The sequence below is a fragment of the Aegilops tauschii genome, chromosome 1, assembly GCF_002575655.3.
Source record: "Aegilops tauschii subsp. strangulata cultivar AL8/78 chromosome 1, Aet v6.0, whole genome shotgun sequence".
In the NCBI taxonomy this organism is placed as follows: Eukaryota; Viridiplantae; Streptophyta; class Magnoliopsida; order Poales; family Poaceae; genus Aegilops; species Aegilops tauschii.
In genome coordinates this window covers 66,398,017-66,425,640 of record NC_053035.3, presented here as the reverse complement: position 1 = coordinate 66,425,640, position 27,624 = coordinate 66,398,017, and the positions used below count along the sequence as shown (strand labels likewise).

The following is a 27,624-nucleotide window of genomic DNA, read 5'->3' as shown; positions in this document are numbered from 1 at the left end:
CAGTAATGCCCATCCGATTCTAGTCTATCACAAGGGAACGACTGGCCTAGACTAGTAGAGGAGGAAACCCTAGACTAATAAGGATCCAAGGAGGAAAAAGAAGGATAAGGGGAGGGGGATACCAGAGGAGGACCCCATCCTGGGAGATCTCCACGGAGCAGCGAAGTCCCACGGCGCACGGAGGAGCACCGGCGACAAGGAGGCGACGGCGGTGGCCTGGAGGCGATCTGGGTCGTGGAGGGGGCGACTGGGTGGGAAAGAACCCAAACCCTCCCACGTCCCACCTCTTCAGGGCCAGAAACCGCAGACCCCGTGCGCACGGGCTAAAGCCCCCGTGCGCACGGAGGCCCGTGCGCACGGTACAAGGGTCGTGGGCACGGGGTATCCAGAGGATTTTGACAGGAAGAAGCTTGTTGGGTTATGGCTGAATGCAAATTCTTACCAAGACCCCAAAGAGCATTTCCGCCTCACTTCTGAACACGTCGTAGAAGAAATCCAACACTACTAGAAAGGAGTATGTGTAGCACTTGCACTGGAAGAGAATCGAGAAACACACACACACCGAAACACGAACACAAGGACAAGAAGAACCACACAAAAAAAGACAAAAAAATCCAACCTCCAACGGAGGGCGGTGGCCGAAGCCACCATGTTTGAGTTGTTTGGTATGGCACCGCAAAGATATGAACCTTGGGCCCAAGACCAATACTCATCTTTGAAGCACAAATGCCATCTTCAAATGGCTAATGTGAAAGATTTTGTTCAATTTATGCACTAGTAGGATAAGATAGCTCATTAGTTGAGCTAGCTCCCCCTAATTAGGTGCCTACATCTAAAACAAGATACTAGTAGAGTATGTGTGTGTATGCAAGAACCTCAATCCAAGTTACTTATATCCACGATATTCAGCTCATGCCTTAACTCGCGGAATCTTGCTTCATCAAGTGGCTTGGTGAAAATGTCGGCAAGTTGCTTCTCGGTGTTGACATGGAATAAATCAATGTCTCCCTTGGCCACATGATCTCGAATGAAGTGATGACGAATCTCAATATGTTTGGTTCGGCTATGTTGCACTGGATTGTCGGCGATCTTGATTGCACTTTCATTGTCACAAAATAGAGGCACTTTGTCACATTTGACACCATAATCCATCAAAGTTTGCCTCATCCATAATAATTGTGCACAACAACTTCCTGCGGCAATGTACTCGGCCTCGGCGGTTGAAAGGGACACACAATTCTGCTTCTTTGAAGACCAACTTACCAATGACCTCCCTAGGAATTGACATGACCCGGAAGTGGACTTGCGGTCTACCTTGTCTCCGGCCCAATCCGAATCCGAATATCCCAATAACTTGAAAGTTGCTCCTTTGGGATACCAAAGGCCCAAGTTTGGGGTATGAACCAAATATCGAAGGATTCTTTTCACTGCCGAAAAATGGCTCTCCTTGGGAGCGGATTGAAATCTTGCACACATACACACACTCAACATAATATCCGGCCTAGATGCACAAAGGTAAAGCAAAGAACCGATCATAGAGCGATATACCTTTTGATCCACATCTTTACCATTGGGATCAAGATTAAGTTGGCCATTTGTGGGCATGGGCGTCTTCATGGGCTTGACATCTTGCATTTTGAACCTCTTGAGCATGTCTTGAATATAAAGTGCTTGGTTGATGAAGGTTCCTCCTCTCAATTGCTTCACTTGAAATCCGAGGACTTCAACTCTCCCATCATGCTCATAGCAAATTCCTTGGTCATAAGATTCTCAAACTCAACATTAATAGCATGGTTAGTGGAACCAAAAACAATATCATCAACATATATTTGGCACACAAACAATTCTCCTTTTACCCTCTTCGTGAAGAGAGTGGAATCTATTAACCCGATCTGGAACCCCTTCTCGCTTAAGAACGCCGTAAGGTGATCATACCAAGCACGAGGTGCTTGTTTAAGTCCATAGAGCGCCTTATGGAGTTCATAAACGTGAGAGGGGTGATCGGGATCTTCGAAACCGGGAGGTTGTTTGACATACACCAACTCCTTAAGAGGACCATTAAGAAATGCACTCTTCACATCCATTTGATACAATTTAAAATCATGATGTGAAGCATATGCAAGCAAGATACGAATGGACTCAAGACGGGCAATGGGGCCAAAGGTTTCACCGAAGTCCAAACCTTCAACTTGGGTTAACCCTTGTGCCACTAACCTTGCCTTGTTTCTAGTGACTTGTCCATGCTCATCTTGTTTGTTCTTAAAGATCCACTTTGTTCCAATGACATTATGATGTTCTTTGGGTCTCTTCACAAGAGTCCATACTTTGTTGCGGGTGAAGTTGTTGAGTTCTTCATGCATGGCATTTACCCAATCTGGGTCGTCAAGTGCATCTTCAACCTTAAGGGGCTCAACACAAGAGACAAACGAGTGATGTTCACAAAAGTTTGCCAAATGTCTACGAGTAGTTACCCCTTTGTTGATGCTTCCATAAATGTTGTCGGTGAGATGTTGAAGATGCTTTAACTTGGCGGCCGCTTTTTGCACTTTGAGGGTAAGCTCTTCTTCACTTGGTTTTGAACTTGTGGAAGAAGCTTGGCCTTGGGAATGCTTTAGCCTTGGAGTCACCCTTCTCTTCACAACCTCTAGTTCTTGATCACTTGGATGTGATGATGTGGAAGACACTTGAGGTTGGGATTGATCTTGATCTTGATCAAGAGCCTGACCTTGGGCCTCACGGATTGGTTCTTCGCCATTTGGTTGAGCTTGCCCTTGATCTTGCTCGGGAACATGAGGGACTTGATCTTGTTCTTGGATAGGTTCATGATTTCCCATAGCATCTTGACCTTGTGGTGGCGGTGATGACTTCCCTTGTGGAGAATCCACAAGAGGGGCTCTTACTCCTTCTTCTTCTACTTGGACTTGGGGTGTTTCTTGTGGACGAATGTGGCCTATCCCTATAGTCCTTATAGCTTGTGAAGGAGCCTCATCACCTACAACACTAGGAACAATTTGCTCCGCACGGGAACCGTTATCTTCATCAAACTCCACATTTACCGTTTCCTCAATACATCCGGTGGATTTGTTGAGAACACGGTAAGCATGAGAGTTTGATGCATATCCAACAAATATGCCCTCATAAGTTTTAGGCGCAAACTTAGCTAAACGGGATTTCTTAATGAAACACTTACAACCGAATTCTCGAAAGTATTTGACGTTAGGCTTTCTCCCGATTAGGAGTTCGTAGGGAATCTTGTTCTTGAGCTTACGAAGATAAAGCCGGTTTGTAGCATGGCACGCGGTGTTGATGGCTTCGGCCCAAAGCTTGTATGGAGACTTGTACTCGTCAAGCATGGTCCTTGCCATCTCAATGAGAGTCCGGTTCTTCCTTTCCGCAACAGCATTTTGTTCGGGAGTGTATGGCGCGGCATATTGATGCTTGATCCCCTCATCGCTCAAGAACTCGTTCATAGTGTAATTTTTGAACTCGGTGCCGTTGTCACTTCGAATTGCCTTGATCTCACAATTATGTTGACGTTGAGCTTCTTTGGCAAAGCTGATGAAGGTGTCTTGAGTTTCATCTTTAGTCTTGAGAAAGAACACCCATGTATATCTTGTATAGTCATCGACAATGACAAGGCAATACGTCCTCCCTCCCAAACTATCATAAGATGGAGGCCCAAAGAGATCCAAGTGAATGAGCTCGAGAGGCCTCAAAGTGGTAATGATAGTCGTCACCTTATGAGCTTTTTCATGAAGTTTTCCGGCAATGCAAGCACTACAAGGACGATCTTTGGCAAAAGACACATTGGTTAGTCCAAGGATGTGCTCCCTCTTTAAGAGAGCTTGTAAATTTCTCATGCCAACGTGTGCTAGCCGATGGTGCCAAAGCCACCCCACGTCGACCTTAGCCATTAGACATGTTGCAAGATAAGTTTTCTCATTTGAGAAATCAACCACATAAAGGTTGTCTTCAACATGCCCAACAAAGACCACTTTGAGATTGCTTCTCTTAAAGACGGTCACATGAAATAAACCGAAATGAGAATCATAACCGGCACGTGCCAATTGAATCGTAGAAAGTAAATTGTAGTGAAGGGATTGAACAAGCATGACATTCTTAAGTGATGCATCACTAGAGATTACCACCTTGCCCAAACCCAATACCTTGCCCTTGCTATTGTCACCAAAAGAGATGTTTGAAGTGGCCTTGAGCGAATCAATGAACTCCACAAGCATCTCCCTCTCTCCGGTCATATGATTGGTGCAACCACTATCGATCACCCATTGTGTTCCACCGGAGGTATAGTCCTACAAGAATCAAGCTTTGATTTTAGGTCCCCATTTTGCAATGGGTCCTAGAGAGTTAGCAACAAGGGTCTTAGGAACCCAAATAGTCCAAGCATAATCATCATAGTTAGTGCCAACAAATTTAGCAAAGGTATAACCATCATCTCCTCTCATGAGGACATAAGATGGGTTGTTCTTGCGGGCAAACTCTTTGGGAATGGCCTTGTCCCTAGTGACCTTGCCATCCCCAACATTCCCTTTTTCCTTCTCCTTCTCCTTGTGTCCTTCATGAACAAATGCTATCTTTTGTTGGGGAGGAGGAGTAGGACCGATCTTCTTCTTGTGGCTCTTCTTCTTGGTCTTCTTCTTCTTAGAAGAGGGGTCAAACCCAATTCCCTCCTTGGCAACACACTCCTTTTGGTTGCTCAAGAGGTCATTGAGGTTTTTCTCCCCTTGAATGCACGACACAAGCCGTTTCTCAATTTGGGCTTTTAACTTCTTATTCTCCTCTTGGAGAGAGGTGCAATCATGAGCAAAGTTAGCCGTACAAGATTCATCATTTAAATCAATATGAGGGACGGAAGTAAGAGCCTTAATGGTTGTAGCTTTAAGTTGAGCATAAGACTCGGTGAGGGCAATGAGGTCACCTTTGACAACCTTGGAACTAGTCACAAGGAGCTCATGTTCCTCAACAAGTCTCGTGTGATCAACTAGAAGCTTTTCAACCCTTACTTTAAGGGCATCTTTGTTCTCAAGAACAAGTTGCAACGCATCATCGGTTTTAACGAAGTCAATTTTATGAGAAGACAAGGCTTCCTCAAGTGATGATCTCATGACACTCTCTTCATGTATCTCGTGCTCAAGGAGTTCGACTCTCTCTTTTTCCTCTATGAGGAGGTTTTCAACGTTCTCAATAAAATCATCGCGTTCGGCGAGTGATTTAAGGAGATCGCTAAAACAAGCACGAGCTTCACCATGAAGAGTTTTCATGAAAGCCATCAAGGATTCCTCATCATTATCCACACCATCATCACACTCATCCTCCACTATCTCACATGAAACATTGGGAGTGTGGATGAAGGGTTTTAGAGATTTGGACTTTGTTTTTACCTCTTTGGCCATGAGGCAATGATGAGTGAACGGCTTGTCCTCGTTGGGAGAGTCGAAGAGGCCGGTGGTGGAGGAGGAGGTAGTGGCATGCATGGCAATGGCGGCCGTGCCCACATGATCATCATCACCGTCATCTTCATCTCCGGACATGTACTCCTCATGTACAAGAGCCTTGTCATCTTTCCTCTTGGAAAACTTGGTGAACTTCTTCTTCTTGAGCACAAGCTTCTCGGACTTGTCTTCACGTCTCTCATAAGGACAATCGTGCACAAAATGTCTTGGGCTATCACAATTGTAGCATTTTCTTCGTCCAAACAATCTTCCTTGCAGATTCTTCCCTTTGTTTGCCATGGTCCCGGAATATTTCTTGACCAAGAGAGCCAAGTCTTCCGCAAAGTCATTTTCCGGGCATGAGGTGGCAACATCTTCCTCACAAGTCTCTTCAACAACTTCTTCATCCCTTGAGGGTTGGGCAACTACTTTCTTGGCCTTCAATGCAAGAGTTGAGTTCTTGGTGGCTTGAGCTATGGCAAAGGTCTTCTTGGACTTGGTCTCCAAAAGAACATGAGTTGAGAAAGTGGATACAACTTGTGCCGCGGTCAACTTTTGATAGTCCGGGCGTTGATGTATCATCATCACCATGGTATGTTCCGTGAGAACCATAGCATCAATGAACTTGTCCTTAATGAAATCATCATTTGCCCAAGTGCACCCAAAGGTTCTCAAATTGAGCACAAGAGACTTCAACCTTCGATATACCTCTTCCGCGGACTCACCCTCATTTCTCACAAATAGGTTGACTTCTTGCTTGAGCAAAGCCAACCGAGATCTTCGAATTGCTTCATCACCTTCGAGGGCCTCCTCAAGGCAATCCCAAATTTCCTTGGCGGTCTTGAGTAGAGCAATGGAGTCACTATAGTCATCGGTCACCGCGGTGCGCAACATGTTGTGGGCGGTAGCATTGAGTTGATCATCAACCGCTTCTCTTGGAGTGAGATTCATGGGATCCTTGGGGTTGAAACCGTTGACCACAATCCACCATAGTTGTGTAGATGCACTGCGAATATGAGACTCCATATCTAGCTTCCACTTAGCAAACGCGTTAGCTTTCAAAGGGGGCGGAGGCCCCACAGGATTAATGCGAGGGTGCTGCAAGGGTTGTGGTGAGTAAAAGGGTTCCACGGCATTGTACTTGGGAACTTGAGTGCGAGCCGGGGATGCAAGAGGTTCTCACGAATCATCCGCATCATGAACCGCATTTGGATCAAATGAGTTTGAGGCGGATGTCGAGGGCTTTAAGCGAGCATCAATTTCCTCCTTGACCGAGGAGCGAACTTCTTTCAACATAGCAGTTTTGAGGTCCGCAAACATTGAAAGAATATCGGCCGCGGTCAACGGGGCCCCTGGGTTAATGGGGGCGACGGGAGCAACGGCCGGAGCAACAAGTGCGTCGGCCGCGGCGGGGGGTAGGTTTTGACCATCCTCCGCAAGTGGTGCGTCACCTCCCTCATTCCCTAGATCGACCATATCCTCTAAGGTTGTAAAACCTTATATTAGAGCACGAGGCTCTGATACCAATTGAAAGGATCGATACGGTCGACTAGAGGGGGGTGAATAGGAGACTACAAATTTTACTCTTTCTTGTCAATTTTAAGGCTTAGCGGATAAAAAGGGTTCACTAGATATGCAACTAGGTGAACACAACCTATATGACAAGCAAGCTCTAAGCTAAATATGCTAGGCAACAAACTAATTAGCAAGCCAACAAGCATACAAGGCTAAGTAAAGTGCGGGAAAGGATTAACCACAAGTGAGACGAGGACGCGGATTTTATCCCGAAGTTCACTCTTCCTTGGGGAAGAGCTACTCTCCGTTTGGAGCGGTGCCGGAGCCAAAGCTTGCGGAACGCCACCGAAGGCTCACCGTAATCTCCTTCGAGTCACCCCCAACGGATGAGCCTCGAATCACTCGGGGTTGGTCTTGAAGGCGACCACCACACCTTTACAAGCTTCTCCAGAGCACACCACAAGCAAGGAAGCTTCCGGAGGAACCTCTAACCGCCTAGGAGCCGAAGCTCCAAGAGTAACAAGTCATGGTGGATGAATGTTGCGGGGAATGCGATTTGGTTTGGTCAAAGTGTAGATCGGGTCTTGCTCTCCCAATCCCCAAAGTTTCAACAAGATTGGGTGGAGGGATTGAGAGTAGTGAGCAAAATGGGGTGTAGCAATGGAGGAGCTCAACAAGACATTAGGGTTGGGGGATGGAGGAGGAAGAAGGGGGCTTATATAGTGTTCTTGGCCGGGAGGGGATTTCTGCCCGTTGGACCCCGTGCGCACGGGCCAAGTCAGCCCCGTGCGCATGGGGTGTCCAGTGAGTTTCGAGGTACCCCGTGCGCACGGGGTGTCCCGAAATATTCTGACTACCCCGTGCGCACGGGGGTCAGAGACCCCGTGCACACGGGGTGTCCAGAAGATTTCTGATGAAACATCACAGGACACCACGGCAAAGCACACAATAAGTGGAATATCTGAGGTGTAGGAGGGCTGGATTATCTGTCTTGGAGGCATTCCCACACGACACTAAATCCACGAAGACCCCTCTTGATAGTGCGGTTTTGCCTACGACTCAAATCGAACCAAAACGAAAAACCTTCGAGTCGTCGGTAACCACGCCTTTGATCTTTTTGGACTGGGGGGTCGCACACCTCCATCAATGGACACCTTGGAACCAAAGTCCTGAGATAAACTTTAGCAACCAACATTAGTTCCACTAACCACATTGTCATCACACCAAAATATAATCTAAGTGATACTTGCACTTTCACCTCCAACCGCGCCCTCCGGGTCGTCTTCCTCACTGCCACCTCCCGGTTGGCGCCCGAGTCCGAACTACAAAGGCAAGAACCCTGTTTACCGTCCTCCTCAGCAGCGCTCTTCGGGATCGTCTTTGGCCTCCTCACTTGCACCACCATCTGCTCCTGCGGCGCCCTCGACCACTCCCCCGACACCATGGCGTCCTTCGCACGATCCCTGGACCGGCCTTGTTCAGGCCTGGCCAATGCTGTGGTCTGCGCCCTCTCCCTACGGCGCTCCTCCGGCATACAGCGGGGCTTGGGCGCCCGGCATGCGTCCTCAACTTGGCTCTCCGGGCCTCCTCGGATCACGGCCTCCGCAGCATGCCTACACGGCGTACGTTCCTCTATACCAGGCGGCGGCGCCTCCCTTGGCTCCATCGACGTACCCCTACGCTTCTCACTCCACTTCACCATGGGATCAGGCGCCACCACCGGCTTCTTCCTCTACTTCACCATGGGATCAGGCCCCACCACCGGCTTCCACTGCTGTGTCGACCTCGACACCACCCGCGCCGAACTGGGATCAGGCTGCCTTCATCGCGGGCATGAACTCGCTTACCACCCAGGATGCAGGTACAGAATGGATATTCGACTCTGGTGCTTCCTCGCACATGTCCGCATCTAGCTCTTCCCTGTCTTCTCTTCATCCTTCTATATTTCCCTCAATTACTGTAGGCAACGGCTCATCTATTCCTATTTCATGCACTGGTTCTACTTCGCTCTCTCCTAACCTATCATTACTAGAAGTGCTTGTCGCTCCTGCTCTTATCAGAAACCTCATATCTGTTCATCGGTTTACTATTGATAACCTGGTCTTTGTTGAATTTGATCCCTTGCGTGTGTCTGTGAAGGACCTTCGCAGCAAGGAGGTGATCGCTCGGTTCAATAGCTCTGGCGACATGTACACTGTCCATGCCGCCTCTCCAACACCGCAAGTTCATGCCATGATCGCCTCCATCTCCCTTTGGCATCGTCGTTTCGCACATCCCAACAGTGCCACCACGACCACTCTGCTTCGCGAGTTTCAGCTACCTCATGTTCGGGAGCCTCATGATTCCGCTTTGTGTCAGTCTTGTCAGATGGGCAAATATGTTAGGCTGCCCTTTGGCACATCTACTACTACTAGTTCATTTCCCTTTGAGTTGTTACACTGTGATCTCTGGCAATCTCCTATCCCTAGCGTTTCCGGGTTTAAGTTTTATCTTGAAATAGTGGATGACTACTCGCATTTCATGTGGACCTTTCCCCTTCGCTGCAAGTCTGATGTGCATACTGTGTTTGTGAACTTCCAAAAATATGTGTATGCTCACTTCTCTCTTCCCATTCGCTTTCTTCAATGTGACAATGGACGTGAGTTTGACAATGCCAGCAACCGCGATTTTTTTTCTTCGTCACGACATTCTTCTTCGCTTTTCTTGTCCATATACCTCTCCTCAAAACGGCAAGGCAGAGCGCTCTCTTCGCAGTATCAATGATATTCTTCGCACACTTTTAATCCAAGCATCTATGCCACCCCAATATTGGGTCGAATCCCTCCGCCACGCAACCTTTCTACTCAACATACGACCCACCAAGACCTGCCCCAAATTCTCTCCCTATGATTCCCTCTTTCTTTCCGCTCCCTCCTATGCAGATCTTCGCATTTTTGGATGTTTATGCTTTCCTAACCTTTCCGCTACAGTCGCAAACAAACTAGCACCGCGCTCGCTGCCTTGTGTTTTCCTTGGGTACTCGGATGATCACCGTGGCTACCGTTGTCTTCACCTCCCAACCAACCGCATTATACTCTCTCGCCATGTTACTTTTGACACGACGATGTTTCCTTTTGCTAACCACAACCCTCCCAATCTCTCCTACTGCATTAGTTTTCAGGGATATCCAAAAACCGGTTAGAGGAGAAAAAGATCTAACCAGCCTAGCTGAAGCCCAATTTTTTTTTAAATCGGTTATAGAGGAGAAAAAGATTCTGGTTTTCTTCTCTAACCGGCCTAGCCAAAGCCCAAAAATACTTACAGTGGTACAAATTTAGTCTGAACGACGCCGAACCCTTATATTTACTCCTCATCGCGACCACGGAGTAAAATCTAACCACACCTCTTTGCCTCTCTTTCACCCAATTCCCGCAGCCCAATCTCCGTCGGAGAGCCCCGCATCCACTCCGTCGCCGATAATGGCAGGATCCCATCGCTGCCGCTCCCCGCGACCCACCCGCAGCGTAGATCTGCGTCGCCACTCCACTCTACTCTAATTGAAGAAAATGCCCCTTCTTCTTCTTCTACTCTTCTCAACAGCCTGCAAAAAAAATACACACGTTTTCATTTCATCATATACCTGAGCAAAAAAAGAAACTGCCAACTTGTTACTCCTATTGCATATCATGAGATACTACCAAAACACACACGACATTGCTAACTTCAAGTGCATACGAGGCACAAATCAAAGTCAGTTCAAGAGACAAAACGTTAGACAATCAACTCGTATCTGCATCGTGAACAGCCTCAATATTAGAACAATAGTATCTCGTGATCTGCCAAGTTCAAATAACCAACACTTCATCATATGCCTCAATACAATTTGTATGTGCAAGGTCATCATTCTAAAATATGAGTACCGCAGCGACACAAATAACAATGATATTAGATTGGAAACTGTTATCTTCGAGCCTTTGACAGACAAGCTGCAGGTATAGCGAAATAAATAGTTGCAAACTCACGGGGCATTTTCAGCAGGTTGGAGAATATACTCAGGACCATAGGCAGCCTGAATTGAAAATTCAGTAGGACGTCCCGTATCAGCAGGTATGTTAATCTGTAAACGTAATACAAGATTAGTTGTCTTTTTTTTTTGGTCAGGAATGCAAGATTAGTGTCACCTGCACATTACTACGTGCTGAACAAGCCAATGCATTGCTCAGTTCAACACTCAAGAACCCACAAGAACAAAAATGCATAAAGAAAATTAACAATTACTATCCCCATCAGAAAAGAAGTGCTACGTTTTACTTGACTTTCTGCAAATTTGACCAATCACTCATTCAATTAAAATTGCAAAACTAAACTGTACCATCATGGAAGTACTTTGTCTGAATAAATGTTAACATAAATTCCACGGCGCCAATCTATACTCCTTCTGTTGCAAATTAACTGAACTTCTAGCTTTGCAAGGCTAAAAATATATCAACATCTAAAACATCAAATTAATTTCATTAGATTCATCATGAAAATAATCCATACTATATGATGTTATAGATATCACATATTTTTCTGTAGACTTGGTAAAATGTTTGACTTAAAACAAGGTTAGAACTTCAATTAATTTTAAATGGAGTGCTTAGTTATTTACAAAAATAATGTTGTTTTATAAAAGATCGTATCACAGAAGTCACGCTTTATTGTGACTGGACAGGGTATAATCAGAAGCAAGAGATAGCCATGTATAGTAAACATACATCCGGGTATTGCTGGAATGTCTCTGTAGCAACAACACCACGCTGTCCGTTGCACTTAATGCTGTAACCTTCCCTCGTTATTGCCAATACAGCAGGTTCCCACGTTTCTAAACCCGGATCCTGCAAAGCCAATGTTTCAAGATTATATGACATAAAAAAAGTGCAGCAAAATTCTTTGAGCCTTGGACAGACCGCAGTCAGAAGGACTTCATAAGACGCATGCCCAACTAAAAGGGTTTTCTTGATAAGCTCCTCCGCTATAGGATCTGCACAGATAATGATTCTGTACTCAGCAATATGCATGCATGGTTCTTCAAAACATGCAACTGGAATACGAAAGTTTACGCCATCTACCAAGATACAGATATTATCTCGGCAAACTCACGGCAAGGAATTTTTCTTTGCCCATTAGCATAAACCTTAACGATGTCCCCTGCAGAGCGAAAGAAAATCTTCAGATAGAGTTAAATATAATGAGCATCCTACTGAAAGTTATAGTGGTCAACCCTTTTATACCCCGCAAAAAAGAACCTTTTATAGTATTGAAACAAGCAACTATGTTTTTTTTTCGATAAAGGATGCTTTAATTAACTCAAAATGTAGCATCAAGTGGATACAAATCATGATGAGCAACACCCGGCCTCTGCATAGTTAGGATGCACACAGCCTAAACAAACAACTATGTATGGGTGCTGTAGTAATTTCTTGATAGATACAGAGATAGTCCTAACGAAAAAAGACCAAGCTAAAACAGAAAATTCCAATTGAGAATGATCAGACGAGAGGATTCACCTTTCTATTCCGGTCATCTAGTGGCTGGACCTCAATGGTTAGTAAAGTGTCCACATCATCAGCGGTAACTAAATATGAGGGCTGCTCTGCACCTACATCAGGGAAGGGCAACATTCATTTGAATTTTATTTCAGCACGCCGATATTGAACAAAAGCCTCCTAGCAGCTAGTGGAAATATATACCTTCTACTTTTATGAACTTCACCGATCCATCTTCCAAATGGCATACCCACTGTGCACACAATTTATTTTCATTTTGCAAACATGATAATTGTACAGAACTCAGAGACAGGAATTTGATAGAATATCAGAATGTGTTGAGCCCCAATTATGAAGCGCACCTGAAAATTACAGCTTGTGGTCCCGTTGATGGAAAACCCAGTCACTTGAAGTTCTCTTCCAGGAAAAGCTTCACCAGTGATTCTTAGCCCTTCTACGCCTGGCAACGGGTCGTCCTCTTCATATGAGTGTTCATTCTCAACCCCCTTTATGTTTTCTGATATGTTCCTAAGAGGGCCCATGAGTGATGGGTTTTCATCATGTACAGCATGATAATCACGTTGATCACTTCCTTGCGCTACAACATCCCTGATAATATTATTGCTGCAAAAAGAGAAAACAGACCTGGTAAGACAACCAACTTTGTCTATCTCTACAATCTTGATTGTTTGACTACCAAAATCTTTCTGCTAAAAGGTCCCATACATAAATTTAACTGTACCAAAATCTTGACAGAATAGCACGCTTTACCTTGGTGCATTCTGAGCCATGGCCAAACTGGTGTTTCAAAGACATAAAGTTCTCCATTATTTGTAAATAGGTGGGCTTAAGCAATAATTCAGAGGCTTTGCTTCACTTTTTCACTCGTAAATATTTGGAACAAACATATTTAATTTCAGACATAAATGATTCCTAGATACTCTATTAATTCAAAGAGTGGAGAACAAAGCAGTTTAGAGTCATGTAGAGGCAACCATATATCAAGGCAATTTGCCTCCGGATTCAAAATTTAAGTAGCATAAATATATTAAATAATGAATAAGGATTCATGTCCCTTGTAAAATTGCATTTTTTTTAATAACTACAAATATCACTAAAACGGATGAATGCATCAATGTTGTAAAAATGAAAGGAAAGCCTGGGCGCACTCATGCCAACTAACAGTCCTAATTACCTTGTCCATCTGTAAGCCTGATCATTTTTCAGCTCTTTGATCACAGTTTCAGTCTGGTTCAGTTTATGTATGATATCCACTATAGTAGGCCTTTTGTGCCTATCATTCTCCATGCATGTCAATGCTATTTCAATGCATATTTTCACTTGGTTGCAATAAGCTTCTAGTTGTCGGGAAGCATGCCATGTTTCCTGCAACCTCTTCCTCCAGTTTACATGTACCTATGAAATCGAAGCATACAGCTAGGATGATAAATCCCCCTCCAACAACAAGAACTACAAAAACAACAAAGCCTTTTGTCCCAATCAAGTTGAGGTAGGCTAGGATCATAAATCCTCCTTTTGAAATTATAAGGCTTGTTTCTAGTCGTTGATGAACAAGAAAACATTAAAAATAGCTTCGGTGCCTCCTTTTTTTACGAAATACAGCAGTGCTGCTTTCATTGATATTAAGTAAGGAGTAGTAGAGTAATTTGCATGCATAGATAATACTACCGCCATTCTATTTTTTATGTCATTTTAGAATGCATGTGGTCGGTCATGTATAACTTTGACCCTTAATCTGCACACACAAATTTGGAGCGGGCAAATGCAATAACTAGATTAGCCACAAAGCTACTCTCATGCCATTGCATCATTAGGATTTTTTACAGACATGTAGTCAGACATAGTAATGATCAATATGCATGTGTGCATCATTATGATGCAGGGGCGGGGGGACTGATCCTCCTTTTCCAAAAAAAAAAGAGACAAGAACAAGCAAAAAGGATCGAAGTTGTAGAAAATAAAGTTGGATATTTACTAGGTGGTTAAAGGAAACATAAAACTGGTGTTGCAACAGAAATTTGGAATATGAAATATGTTCATGTTTATGAACAAAATACACTAATATGTTAGGGAAGGGTACTTTGCAATGTAAGACTATCATAATATTTGCAAAAATGACAGTTGATCTTTTTTATGAAGTGAAAATAGCATTACTTACTTGATTAGTAAACTCTTGGTGTGTCATTTCAGCCCTTCTGGTGGGGCCTCTAGGTCCCGTAATTATCTTTGTCACTACAACACCCAGACTGAATATGTACAGCTTTTTCGAGACTACGTGTTCAAATAAATATTCTGGCGGCAAGTATCCACTGAGCATGGCAGCATAAATATTAAACATACAATGTATATAATTAGAATATTCTGCTTCAGTACGAAACAACTTATTTGCAGGAGAAATTTGATCACTCACATTGTTCCCGCAAGACTTTGAGTGATCATCGATTGTTCTCCATCGTAGAGCTTAGACAAGCCAAAATCTGCTAGTTTTGGCATCATATTCTCATCTAGCAGTATATTGTCAGGTTTTAAGTCCATATGGTAAATTGGTTCTTTGAATCCTTCATGAAGATATTTTAAGCCCTCACATGTCCCTTTGTGTAGCGACCAGACCTCAAATGGTCCGTGCTGCTGTGCACCAGTGTCATCCCTGGATCAGTAATGCTGACATGCACAGTACAAATGGAGGATTTATAACAGAGTAGCAATCACACACTTATTACATCGAATATCTCCAAAGAGATTAAGTATGATAAACATGGCTTAAGGCCATCTAAAAATGATAACAGCGGAAGACTTGGAAGATAAGTGAGTCCATCAACTCCAGCGGCATCACTGAGTATAAGACCACGACCTAAGGCACCTTACTCGTCGTCTGAAAAGTCTGCAACATGAAACGTTGCAGCCCGAAAACGGGTCAGCACATAGAATATGCTGGCAATGTAACACATAGAGAATAATGAACAGTAATAACGCTATACTACATGCATATATGGCTGGTGGAAAGCTCTATGGCTACGGTTTCGCGAAAAGCCAATTTTATCCTACTGCAAAGGAATAAATTTTATTTAACTATCATGATGGTTGTTAAACATTGAGAAGGTACCTCCAACTCAATCCCAATTAGGTGTCATCATTAACCCAACAAAATTAATTAAAAGTAACATGGTGATGAGATTCAAATGATAATCCAGGTACTAGATACTCAAGTTGTCCATAACCGGGGACACGGCTAACCATGATTAGTTTGTACACTCTGCAGAGGTTTGCGCACTTTTCCCCACAAGACTCGATCGCCTCCGCTTGATTCTCGCACTACATGATGTTTGAGAAACGGATGACCGAGACACTACCTTTCAGAAACAATCACTCTTTACTCTGGATGGACCGGTACACCTACTGTCCCCTACATCTGCTAGCCCACCTCTTCAAGAGATCTTGTAACCCACTCAACTATGCTAGAGCCCATAATAGCTTGTGGCTGCACACGAAAGTTTCTAGCATGAATAATCTTATGATCCCTTTGAGCCTGGGTGGCGGTCCTTATACAAACAGACAACACTGGGTTCTCCAGGTGCCTCAATCCACCCAGATGTGAGTTTTAGTTGCCACCTTAAGTTGAACCATTAATAAACATCTCACATCTGTCATGAATATCTCTCAAACCCAGATCCACGTTTACGAGCATAGCATGGCAATAATAAAAGCAACGTAGAAGTAACTCCCAAGGGTTTGAATAGAAAACAGGTAATAGGTACTACCTCAACTACTTCCCAGTTCCCACAATTTAATTAGATCCTAATCATGCAAGTGTTTGAGGAATAGATCTAATGCAATAAAACTGGGTATGGAAAGTATGATCAAAGTGTTACTTGCCTTGCTGATGATCCGCGAAACCTAGCGATTCGAAGTAACAAGCGGCACACTCCGGGTACTCTATCGTAAACAAACAAGCATACAATCAGCACTCATCTAATGCACAGGTAAAACTCGAATGAAAGATCCAACCAGAAAGTTCAACTTAAGAACTCCGGTTTGCAAAAAGAATCAACTTGAAAGAAACAACGAAAGTCAAACTGCGAAAGAAAGAAGCTTCGTTTACTAATCTGGATCTAGATCAAATTTTACTGTAGCAAAAACTTGTTTGAGTAGGTTAAACGGAAAGAGAATTTCGAGACGAAACTCTAGGCGCTTGAATCGCCTGATTCCGATAAACGAGCGAGAAGTTAAACAGAAACGAAGATTCGATCTGAAATCGAATCTGAGATAATCGCAGAAAAATCCGACGAAAAAGAAAAACGGACGAACGGTTAAAGAACGGACGTTCGTTAACAAAGAAAAACCGACGAACGCGTTCGTTAAAACGAACGGTTCGGTGAACGCTCGCAAAATAATAAGACCAAAAAAAACCGATCTAGGGTTTTTTTAAACGAAGGGTTTTAAAAAAAACCGGCGTTGAACGGGGCAGGCAGTACCTCGTCGGGGCGGGGGTTCCGACGGGGCTCCGGCGCTCGGGGCGAGGGGCGGCGAGGGGGTGCGGGGTGCGGGGCTCGGGGGGGTGCAAGGGGGCGGCTCCGGCGGCGGCAACGGCGGCGGCGGCGGCTCCCGAGTGCGGTGGCGGCGGCGGGCAAGGTGGGCGGCGGCGAGATGAGAGAGATGGGGGGTTGAGGGGTATATAAAGAGGGGGGGAGCTCGGCTTGGAGGAGGGGGCAAGCTCCGGCGGGGTCGGACTCCCGTGTCCTCCATGGACACGGCGGCGGCGCTCTCCCGTGCGGAGGAAGGAGAGGGCGACGGGGTGGGCCGGCGGCCTGGGCTCGGCCCAGCGGGCGCGCTCGTTTTTTTTAAATGTTCCGCAGAAAATAATTCGTAGAAAAATAAATAAAAGTCAGAAAAATACAAAATAAATTTTCCCCGTCTAGTTAGAAAATCTAGAATAGGGTGAACATTTTTTTAACACAAAATAAATATTTTGAAAACATGCAATATTTTTAATGCAATAAAAATTGCAAATAAAATCCAAATAAATTCCAATAAATGATTTTAACATTTTTCCTCCAGTATTTCAATTGTTTTGGAGAAGTCATATTTTCTCCTCTCGTTTATTTTTAGAATGAAATATTTTTTCGGAGAGAAAATAATTAAAACCAAAATCCTCGTCTTATTATTTGATGAAAATCAAATATGAAAATTCGAGAAAAATCCCCAACTCTCTCAGAGGGTCCTTGAGTTGCTTAGGATTTATCGAGGATTTGTCAAAATGCAACAAAACATGATATGCAATGATGATCTATGTATAACATACCAAAATTTGGGATGTTACAAACCTACCCCCCTTAAGATGAATCTCGCCCTCGAGATTCGGGTTGGCTAGAAAACAGGTGGGAGTGGTCCTTCCGTAGATCTTCCTCTCGCTCCCAGGTGGCTTCATCCTCCGTGTGGTGGCTCCACTTGACTTTGCAAAACTTGATAACCTTACTGCCGGTAATTCGGCTGGCATACTCAAGAATCTTAACTGGTTTCTCCTCATAGGTCAAATCACTTTCCAGCTGAATCGCTTCCAGTGGCACAGTATCTCTCAGTGGTATCTCAGCCATCTCTGCGTGGCACTTCTTCAACTGCGAAAACGTGAAATACATCATGAACTCCAGACAATCCTTCGGGCAATTCCAGCTTGTAGGCAACCTCTCCCATACGTTCCACAATTCTGTATGGTCCGATAAAACGGGGCGCTAACTTTCCCTTAACTCCAAAGCGCTTCACTCCTCGAAGGGGTGATACTCGAAGATACACTCTGTCTCCGACTTCGTTAACTATCTCCTTTCGTTTAGAATCAGCATAACTCTTCTGCCTGGACTGGGCTACCTTGAGCCTATCGCGAATCAACCTCACTTTCTGTTCAGACTCCTTAATCAAATCTGGTCCAAACAGCTGACGGTCTCCAACTTCGTCCCATAACAACGGTGTTCTACACCTCCTTCCGTACAAGGCTTCGAAAGGGGCCATCTTCAAACTGGTTTGATAACTGTTGTTATAAGAAAACTCCGCATATGGCAAATTGTAGTCCCAACTGGATCCGTAATCTAGTGCACATGCTCTCAACATGTCCTCCAAAATCTGGTTGACTCTCTCGGTCTGTCCATCTGTCTGTGGGTGAAAAGCTGTACTAAATTCCAGCCTGGTTCCCAATGTTTCATGTAACTGCTTCCAAAACTTCGAGGTAAATTGGGTTCCTCTGTCTGATACAATGGTCCTCGGAACTCCATGCAAACATACGATCCTGGTCATGTATATCTTTGCCAACTTAGCACTGGTGTAAGTGGTCTTCACTGGAATGAAATGAGCCACTTTCGTCAATCGGTCGACTACAACCCATATTGAGTCATAGCCTGAACGAGTCCTGGGTAATCCTGTGATAAAATCCATGCCTATTTTATCCCACTTCCATTCGGGTATCGGCAATGGTTGTAGCAATCCTGCTGGCTTCTGATGCTCTGCCTTCACTCTCTGACATACATCACAAACTGCTACATACTCTGCAATATCCTTCTTCATTCCGGTCCACCAGAAAGTATTTTTCAAATCCAAATACATCTTGGTATTCCCTGGGTGTATCGAGTATGGTGAATCATGGGCTTCTTGCAAAATCAACTTCCTGATCTCCGGATCATTTGGCACATATACACGGTCCTCAAACCATAAGGTATCGTGCTCATCCTCACGAAATCCCTTGGCTTTTCCTTTGCTCATCTTCTCCTTTATCTCTTCAATCTCCTTGTCTGTCTTCTGAGCTTCTCTGATCCTTTCCATCAAGGTAGACTGAATCTCCAATGTCGCTAAATAGCCTCTTGGGACTATCTCCAAACATAGCTCGCGAAGGTCCTCGGCTAACTCCTGAGGTAACTCTCCGGTCATGAGAGTGTTGATATGACTCTTGCGGCTCAACGCGTCTGCTACTACGTTAGCCTTTCCAGGGTGATAATGCAATCTCATGTCATAATCTTTAATGAGCTCCAACCATCTCCTCTGTCTGATATTTAACTCCTTCTGCGTGAAAATATACTTCAAACTTTTGTGATCCGTGTACACCTCACAATGGTTTCCGATGAGAAAATGTCTCCATGTCTTCAATGCATGCACCACGGCTGCTAATTCCAAATCATGCGTAGCATAATTCTTCTCATGGGGTTTAAGTTGTCGTGAAGCATATGACACAACTCTTCCTTCCTGCATAAGCACTACTCCAAGTCCTCGACAAGAAGCGTCGCAATAAACTTCATAGTCCTTGCGTTGATCTGGCAGAATCAACACTGGTGAGGTAACCAATTGTTTCTTCAACTCTTGGAAACTAGCTTCACATTCCTCAGTCCAATTGAATTTGGTGTCCTTCTTCAATAGCTCAGTCATGGGCTTAGCAATCTTCGAGAAATTCTCGATGAATCTCCGGTAGTATCCTGCAAGTCCAAGAAAACTCCGGATTTCTCCAACTGTCTTGGGTGATTCCCAACTTGTCACTGTGTCAACCTTGGCAGGGTCTACTGCTATTCCTTCTCCAGAAATAACATGTCCAAGGAATCCAACTTCCTTTAGCCAAAACTCACATTTGCTGAACTTGGCATATAACTGATGTTCTCTGAGCTTCTCAAGTACCAATCATAAATGCTCCTCATGCTCTTCCTCATCCTTGGAAAAGATTAAAATATCATCAATGAACACCACGACGAACTTATCCAGAAACTCCATAAACACTTTGTTCATCAGGTTCATGAAATAGGCAGGTGCGTTAGTCAGTCCAAATGACATAACGGTATACTCATACAATCCATATCTGGTGGTAAAAGCCGTCTTAGGTATATCCTGCTCTCGAATCTTTAACTGATGGTATCCTGATCGTAGATCGATCTTGGAAAATACTTTAGCTCCTTGTAGGCGGTCAAACAAATCATTGATCATCGGCAGTGGGTACTTGTTTTTGATGGTCACTTCATTCAATCCTCGGTAATCAACAACCATCCTCAGCGATCCATCTTTCTTCTCCACTAGAAGTACTGGTGATCCCCAAGGTGAGCTTGGGCGAATATAGCCTTTATCCAGTAACTCCTTGATTTGCTTCTTAATTTCCTCCAAATCCTTTGCGGGCATCCTGTATGGTCTCTTAGATATTGGCCCTGTGCCTGGCAAAAGTTCAATCAAGAACTCAATGTCTCTATCTGGTGGCATGCCTGGCAACTCTTCTGGAAATACATCCGGATAATCCTTCACCACTGGTACTTCCTCCTGTACAACTCCTGATAAGGAATTTACTTGAGTCCTCTTCGGCATATGCCGGGATACATACTTGATCCTTTTCCCTTCCGGGGTGGTAAGCAAAATCGTCTTGCTGGCACAATCGATGTTTCCTCCATACAACGATAGCCAATCCATTCCCAAAATCACATCCAAACCTTGCGATTCCAAAACAATGAGGTCTGAGGGGAAAACATGCCTTCCAATGGCCAATGGTATCTGAAAACATCCTTGGGTTGCCATATACTCTGCTCCTGGCGAGTTTACTAACATAGGGGTTTTGAGAACTTGGGTGGACATCTTAAACTTATGCACGAATCCCCTTGATATGTATGAATGCGATGCACCAGTATCGAAAAGAAGGGTTGCAGTAAATGACTTAACCAAAAACTTACCTATTACTGCATCAGGCTGAGCTTCAACCTCCTCCACGCTCACGTGGTTCACATGCCCTTTGTTGAACGGGTTCGGCTTCTTCCCAGAGCTTCCATTGCCATTTCCATTTTGGGCTTCAGGACAATCAGTTGCATAATGTCCCGTCTTCTGGCACTTGAAACAAGTAATGTGACTTAGATCCCTCTTGGTTGGGGTAGATGGGTTGGTGCGGTTTTGTCCGTTGCCTCCTCCATTCCCATTACCATTCTTGGAGCCATTATGGTTGTGCGAACTACCTCCTCCGTGGGTATGCTGAAACTGTCCTCCTGGTTTCGGGGTAAATCGTGGCTTCTGCTGGGCTCCAGAATTGTACTTCCCTTGTCCATACTTCCTCTTACGATTTTCAATCTGCTGTTGCTTCCCTTCAATCATGAGAGCTCTATCTACCAGCTCCTGGTAGTTGTTGAAGGTTGCTACCATCAACTGCATACTCAGTTCATCATTCAGACCTCCCAAAAATTTCTCCTGCTTGGCAGCATCTGTAGCAACGTCATCTGGTGCATAACGTGCTAACTTACTGAAATCCTCCACATACTGGCCTACGGTGCATCCTCCTTGGCGTAGGTTACGAAACTCACGCTTCTTCATAGCCATAGCTCCTGCTGAAACATGAGCTGTACGGAAAACTTGCTGAAACTGGTCCCATGTGACAGTGTCAATAGGGTGCGTGGCTGTATAATTCTCCCACCATGGTGCTGCGGGTCCATCAAGTTGATGTGCGGCAAAACGCACTCTTTCCGCATCTGTGCATCCTGCAGTGGTCAACTCCCTTCCAACTTTGCGGAGCCAATCATCTGCAACAATCAGCTCGGTGCTACTGGAAAACACCGGCGGGTTTAGCCTTAATAAACGGGCTAAGTGACCAACAGGTGGTGGTGGCGGTGGGTTGTTGTTGTTGTTGCCTTGGTTCTGCACTAACACTTGCATCAGGGCATTCTGTTGCTGAATCAACTGGGTGATCTCTGGCGGGAAAACAAATCCGGTGTCGCGTCTCGGAGGCATCTGATAGGTTTAGAAAAGATGAGAGTTAAGAATAGAATGAGGTCTAGAGAGAAAACACTACCCATATGCTCATGAGACAAATCAATCAATATCACTCAATCAATTCAAACAAGGCAAAACAATCGATCTAACTAGCGTTACAAAGTGCTTGAGCTATACTATTGAATGGGGCAAAACTACTACTGATATGGTGGTCTACTAGAAATTCTGATCCGTTGAAGACTCCATGATGTCTGCTCCAGCTTCATCAACAAAGTCATCTTCACTTGGTTCCGAGTCAGTGTCGTCGATGATGATGTAGTTATCCGGACAAGTGCATTCGTCGACTTCTGCTTTTGGCACTGGATTTCCCATGAATACTCCAATCTTCTTCTCCAGGTCATCATTCTTCCCTACTAGTGCGTTGATTTCTTCCAAATAATCCTCGCGTGTAGCCTTGAGTTCTTCTTGGAGCTCCTTGATCTTCGTTAATGCCTTCTTCAGTTCTTCCTTGTCCGTGCACATCTGGTTCTCCTGGCGACGAATATGTTGGTTCTGCTCCTGGATGAAAGCTGCAATTGATCCATCCTTCTTGGTTCTGATCATCTCCCATTGCGCGTCTCGGCGTCCACAAATTTGGTAAATTGTATCCTTAAGCTCCTGGTGATAGACTTCTCCAATGCGTCCCATGGCGATGTGTGCGGCCATGCTCTTCCCTAAACTCCAAGTTGGTGCTTCAAAAACCAATCTTATGGGTTCAGTAACTGGCACAAACGTCCTTCCTGGAATGATAACTTGAATCTTCCAGCTCTCCTCTTCAGGTAATGTGGCGTTGTAGGTTCCGGTGATGCTTGGTATTCCTATGTTCAAGTACTTGGTGACTTCCTTCAAGTGTCGACCAAACGGCATGTCTTCATCTGGTTGCATGAACTTGCTCCTTGCATTCGCCATTCCTAAAAGAGTAGAAAAAGGAGAGGGGTCAGAAATGAGAAGAGAGAAGCGTTCTAGGGCTTAAGCTTAGTGGTCGTGTCCTACAGTCAGCGTGTGCTCTGATACCAACTTTGTAGCGACCAGACCTCAAATGGTCTGTGCTGCTGTGCACCAGTGTCATCCCTGGATCAGTAATGCTGACACGCACAGTACAAATGGAGGATTTATAACAGAGTAGCAATCACACACTTATTACATCGAATATCTCCAAAGAGATTAAGTATGATAAACATGGCTTAAGGCCATCTAAAAACGATAACAGCGGAAGACTTGGAAGATAAGTGAGTCCATCAACTCCAGCGGCATCACTGAGTATAAGACCACGACCTAAGGCACCTTACTCGTCGTCTGAAAAGTCTGCAACATGAAACGTTGCAGCCCGAAAACGGGTCAGCACATAGAATATGCTGGCAATGTAACACATAGAGAATAGTGAACAGTAATAACGCTATACAACATGCATATATGGCTGGTGGAAAGCTCTGGCTACGGTTTTGCGAAAAGCCAATTTTATCCTACTGCAAAGGAATAAATTTTATTTAACTATCATGGTGGTTGTTAAACATTGAGAAGGTACCTCCAACTCAATCCCAATTAGGTGTCATCATTAACCCAACAAAATTAATTAAAAGTAACATGGTGATGAGATTCAAATGATAATCCAGGTACTAGATACTCAAGTTGTCCATAACCGGGGACACGGCTAACCATGATTAGTTTGTACACTCTGCAGAGGTTTGCGCACTTTTCCCCACAAGACTCGATCGCCTCCGCTTGATTCTCGCACTACATGATGTTTGAGAAACGGATGACCGAGACACTACCTTTCAGAAACAATCACTCTTTACTCTGGATGGACCGGTACACCTACTGTCCCCTACATCTGCTAGCCCACCTCTTCAAGAGATCTTGTAACCCACTCAACTATGCTAGAGCCCATAATAGCTTGTGGCTGCACACGGAAGTTTCTAGCATGAATAATCTTATGATCCCTTTGAGCCTGGGTGGCGGTCCTTATACAAACAGACAACACTGGGTTCTCCAGGTGCCTCAATCCACCCAGATGTGAGTTTTAGTTGCCATCTTAAGTTGAACTATTAATAAACATCTCACATCTGTCATGAATATCTCTCAAACCCAGATCCACGTCTACGAGCATAGCATGGCAATAATAAAAGCAACGTAGAAGTAACTCCCAAGGGTTTGAATAGAAAACAGGTAATAGGTACTACCTCAACTACTTCCCAGTTCCCACAATTTAATTAGATCCTAATCATGCAAGTGTTTGAGGAATAGATCTAATGCAATAAAACTGGGTATGGAAAGTATGATCAAAGTGTTACTTGCCTTGCTGATGATCCGCGAAACCTAGCGATTCGAAGTAACAAGCGGCACACTCCGGGTACTCTATCGCAAACAAACAAGCATACAATCAGCACTCATCTAATGCACAGGTAAAACTCGAATGAAAGATCCAACCAGAAAGTTCAACTTAAGAACTCCGGTTTGCAAAAAGAATCAAGTTGAAAGAAACAACGAAAGTCAAACTGCGAAAGAAAAAAGCTTCGTTTACTAATATGGATCTATGTCAAATTTTACTGTAGCAAAAACTTGTTTGAGTAGGTTAAACGGAAAGAGAATTTCGAGACGAAACTCTAGGCGCTTGAATCGCCTGATTCCGATAAACGAGCGAGAAGTTAAACAGAAACGAAGATTCGATCAGAAATTGAATCTGAGATAATCGCAGAAAAATCCGACGAAAAAGAAAAACGGACGAACGGTTAAAGAACGGACGTTCGTTAACAAAGAAAAACCGACGAACGTGTTCGTTAAAACGAACGGTTCGGTGAACGCTCGCAAAATAATAAAACCGAAAAAAAACCGATCTAGGGTTTTTTTTAAACGAAGGGTTTTAAAAAAAAACAAAAACCGGCGTTGAACGGGGCAGGCAGTAACTCGTCGGGGCGGGGGTTCCGGCGGGGCTCCGGCGCTCGGGGCGAGGGGCGGCGAGGGGGTGCGGGGCTCGGGGGGGGGGGGGGGTGTGCAAGGGTGCGGCTCCGGCGGCGGCAACGGCGGCGGGCAAGGCGGGCGGCGGCGAGATGAGAGAGAGGGGGGGCTGAGGGGTATATAAAGAGGGGGGAGCTCGGCTTGGAGGAGGGGGCAAGCTCCGGCGGGGTCGGACTCCTGTGTCCTCCATGGACACGGTGGCGGCGCTCTCCCGTGCGGAGGAAGGAGAGGGCGACGGGGTGGGCCGGCGGCCTGGGCTCGGCCCAGCGGGCGCGCGCGTTTTTTTAATGTTCTGCGGAAAATAATTCGTAGAAAAATAAATAAAAGTCAGAAAAATATAAAATAAATTTTCCCCGTCTAGTTAGAAAATGTAGAATAGGGTGAACATTTTTTTAACACAAAATAAATATTTTGAAAACATGCAATATTTTTAATGCAATAAAAATTGCAAATAAAATCCAAATAAATTCCAATAAATGATTTTAACATTTTTCCTCCAGTATTTCAATTGTTTTGGAGAAGTCATATTTTCTCCTCTCGTTTATTTTTAGAATGAAATATTTTTCCGGAGAGAAAATAATTAAAACCAAAATCCTCGTCTTATTATTTGATGAAAATCAAATATGAAAATTCGAGAAAAATCCCCAACTCTCTCCGAGGATCCTTGAGTTGCTTAGGATTTATCGAGGATTTGTCAAAATGCAACAAAACATGATATGCAATGATGATCTATGTATAACATACCAAATTGAAAATTTGGGATGTTACACTTTGATAATTTCATAACGTGTGTTCCAGTCAAGTCCATCACATTCCTCTACAAATTAAAACAAAAGATTCAGTGAAATAGAAATATAAACAAAGCTTATTTTCTTCAGATGCTAAATACTCTATATAGTATGCTCGAAGTGGAGAAGTGTTGTACCAGAAATATGCTTTTGAAGGCTCCCATTTCGCATATACTCAAAACAGAGCACTCTGTTTGTTTCTTCAGCGTAAATGGTTTCTTCATTATGCAGCATAGGTTTATGATGTGTTTCGTAGCAATAGCCAACTAACTGTACAATGTTGTGATGATCAAGCCTCATGAGGTTTTCAAACTCACGTTTGAATTGTTCGTCGTCAGTTCCGTGCAGGTTATTATGGAGCAGCTTTACAGCTATCTCTTCCCCACTGACATGCACCCCCTACTCAAGTCATAAGTCCAGGGCATAGCCCCAATTTCATTTCATAAGTCCGTATCATTTGGAAAGCAGAAGGAAATAAGTATCATGTTATCTTCAGTTTTCTGTTGTGTTTTACTCCCTCCGTCCCATAACATAAGAGCGTCTTATATTATGGGATGGAGGGAGTAGTTAGAAAGTGTGTCACAAGGTTGCCAGTTGTAATTAAGCAAGTAAGATTGCTTAATGCACTACATTATTGTATTCAGAGTCGAAAACCAAGAATACCGTGTTACCTTGTAAACTGTTCCATATGCGCCTTGACCAATTTTTCGCTTCTCGGAGAAATTATCTGTGATTTGTTGTAGTACTCGCATAGTTAAACATGCTGCATTTTGTAACTTTCTAGCCATGTTACTGTCTCTGCTGGTACAAATGAAAACCCTTAAGAATGAGTAAATTAGAGAACATAGTAAACCCATTGAAAAAGAGATGATGTGCTAGAAGAGTGCAGTCAAACTTCTTTAACTTTGACTATCAATATATTCGTGTAAAAAACTATTGAATTACAAAATATTACTTACATTCATCACTTGAGAATAATATTATTAGATTACTCATGTTAAATATTTATGATGTATTATATAGAAAATATTATTCACATATACTAGTAATAGAGACGAATCCATATTACTATGATTAATAACAGATTTGCAAGCAGGAATCTGTATGGGAGCAAGTCAAAGAGACATAGCATAGCATACATACACTTGTAAATAATTAGGAGATGCGTAGTTCAGCATGAAATTTCGAAGAGATGTGAGTAGTATACATCTCTATGTCCATGTGTATTTTTTCAGGGATTTTTAAAACCACAAAATATGATTTTCGTGCGTGAACAGTAAAACGGGTAACTTCGCCAAGAGTGAAGTGATGGTTCTTGGGTACTCCGCGGAGGAAGCCTAGCGAATTGCTAATCTCTTGAACTGTCGCTTGGGATCCTTCCCGACTACCTACCTCGGCATGCCGATTAGTGACGCCCGTCTACAGGAGAAAGACTTCCGCCCAATAATTTCCAAGCTCCAACCTAGGATGGAGCCTTGGCAAGGGAGGTGGCTTTCCAAGGCCGCGCGAGTGGTCCTGATGAACTCCTCCCTTGTTAGCCTTTTGATGTATGTTATGGGATTCTATAGTTTACATGAATCCCTTCATCATGAGGTCACCAAACTTCTCTCCAGATTCTTCTGGGCTGGAGAGAACAATAAACAGAAGTAC

The 27,624-nt window shown here is 44.1% G+C and overlaps 2 protein-coding genes across 2 annotated transcripts; both read right to left on the bottom strand.

Annotated features, from left to right (window-relative positions):
* Window positions 1-844: 844 nt before the first annotated feature.
* On the bottom strand, window positions 845-1,635 carry LOC141041607 (secreted RxLR effector protein 161-like). The gene has a single exon (XM_073508352.1). It carries the CDS (start codon window positions 1,633-1,635, stop codon window positions 877-879), a length of 759 nt encoding a protein of 252 aa, XP_073364453.1. The 3' UTR covers window positions 845-876.
* An 11,933-nt stretch (window positions 1,636-13,568) lies between these two features.
* On the bottom strand, window positions 13,569-27,374 carry LOC141027626 (cysteine-rich receptor-like protein kinase 29). The gene is made up of 7 exons (XM_073504714.1): window positions 27,367-27,374; window positions 26,646-26,775; window positions 26,112-26,373; window positions 25,957-26,003; window positions 14,904-15,103; window positions 14,652-14,802; window positions 13,569-13,888 (listed from the first exon to the last, which is right to left on the bottom strand). Exons 1-7 carry the CDS (start codon window positions 27,372-27,374, stop codon window positions 13,664-13,666), a joined length of 1,023 nt encoding a protein of 340 aa, XP_073360815.1. The 3' UTR covers window positions 13,569-13,663.
* Between the last annotated feature and the right edge of the window lie 250 nt (window positions 27,375-27,624).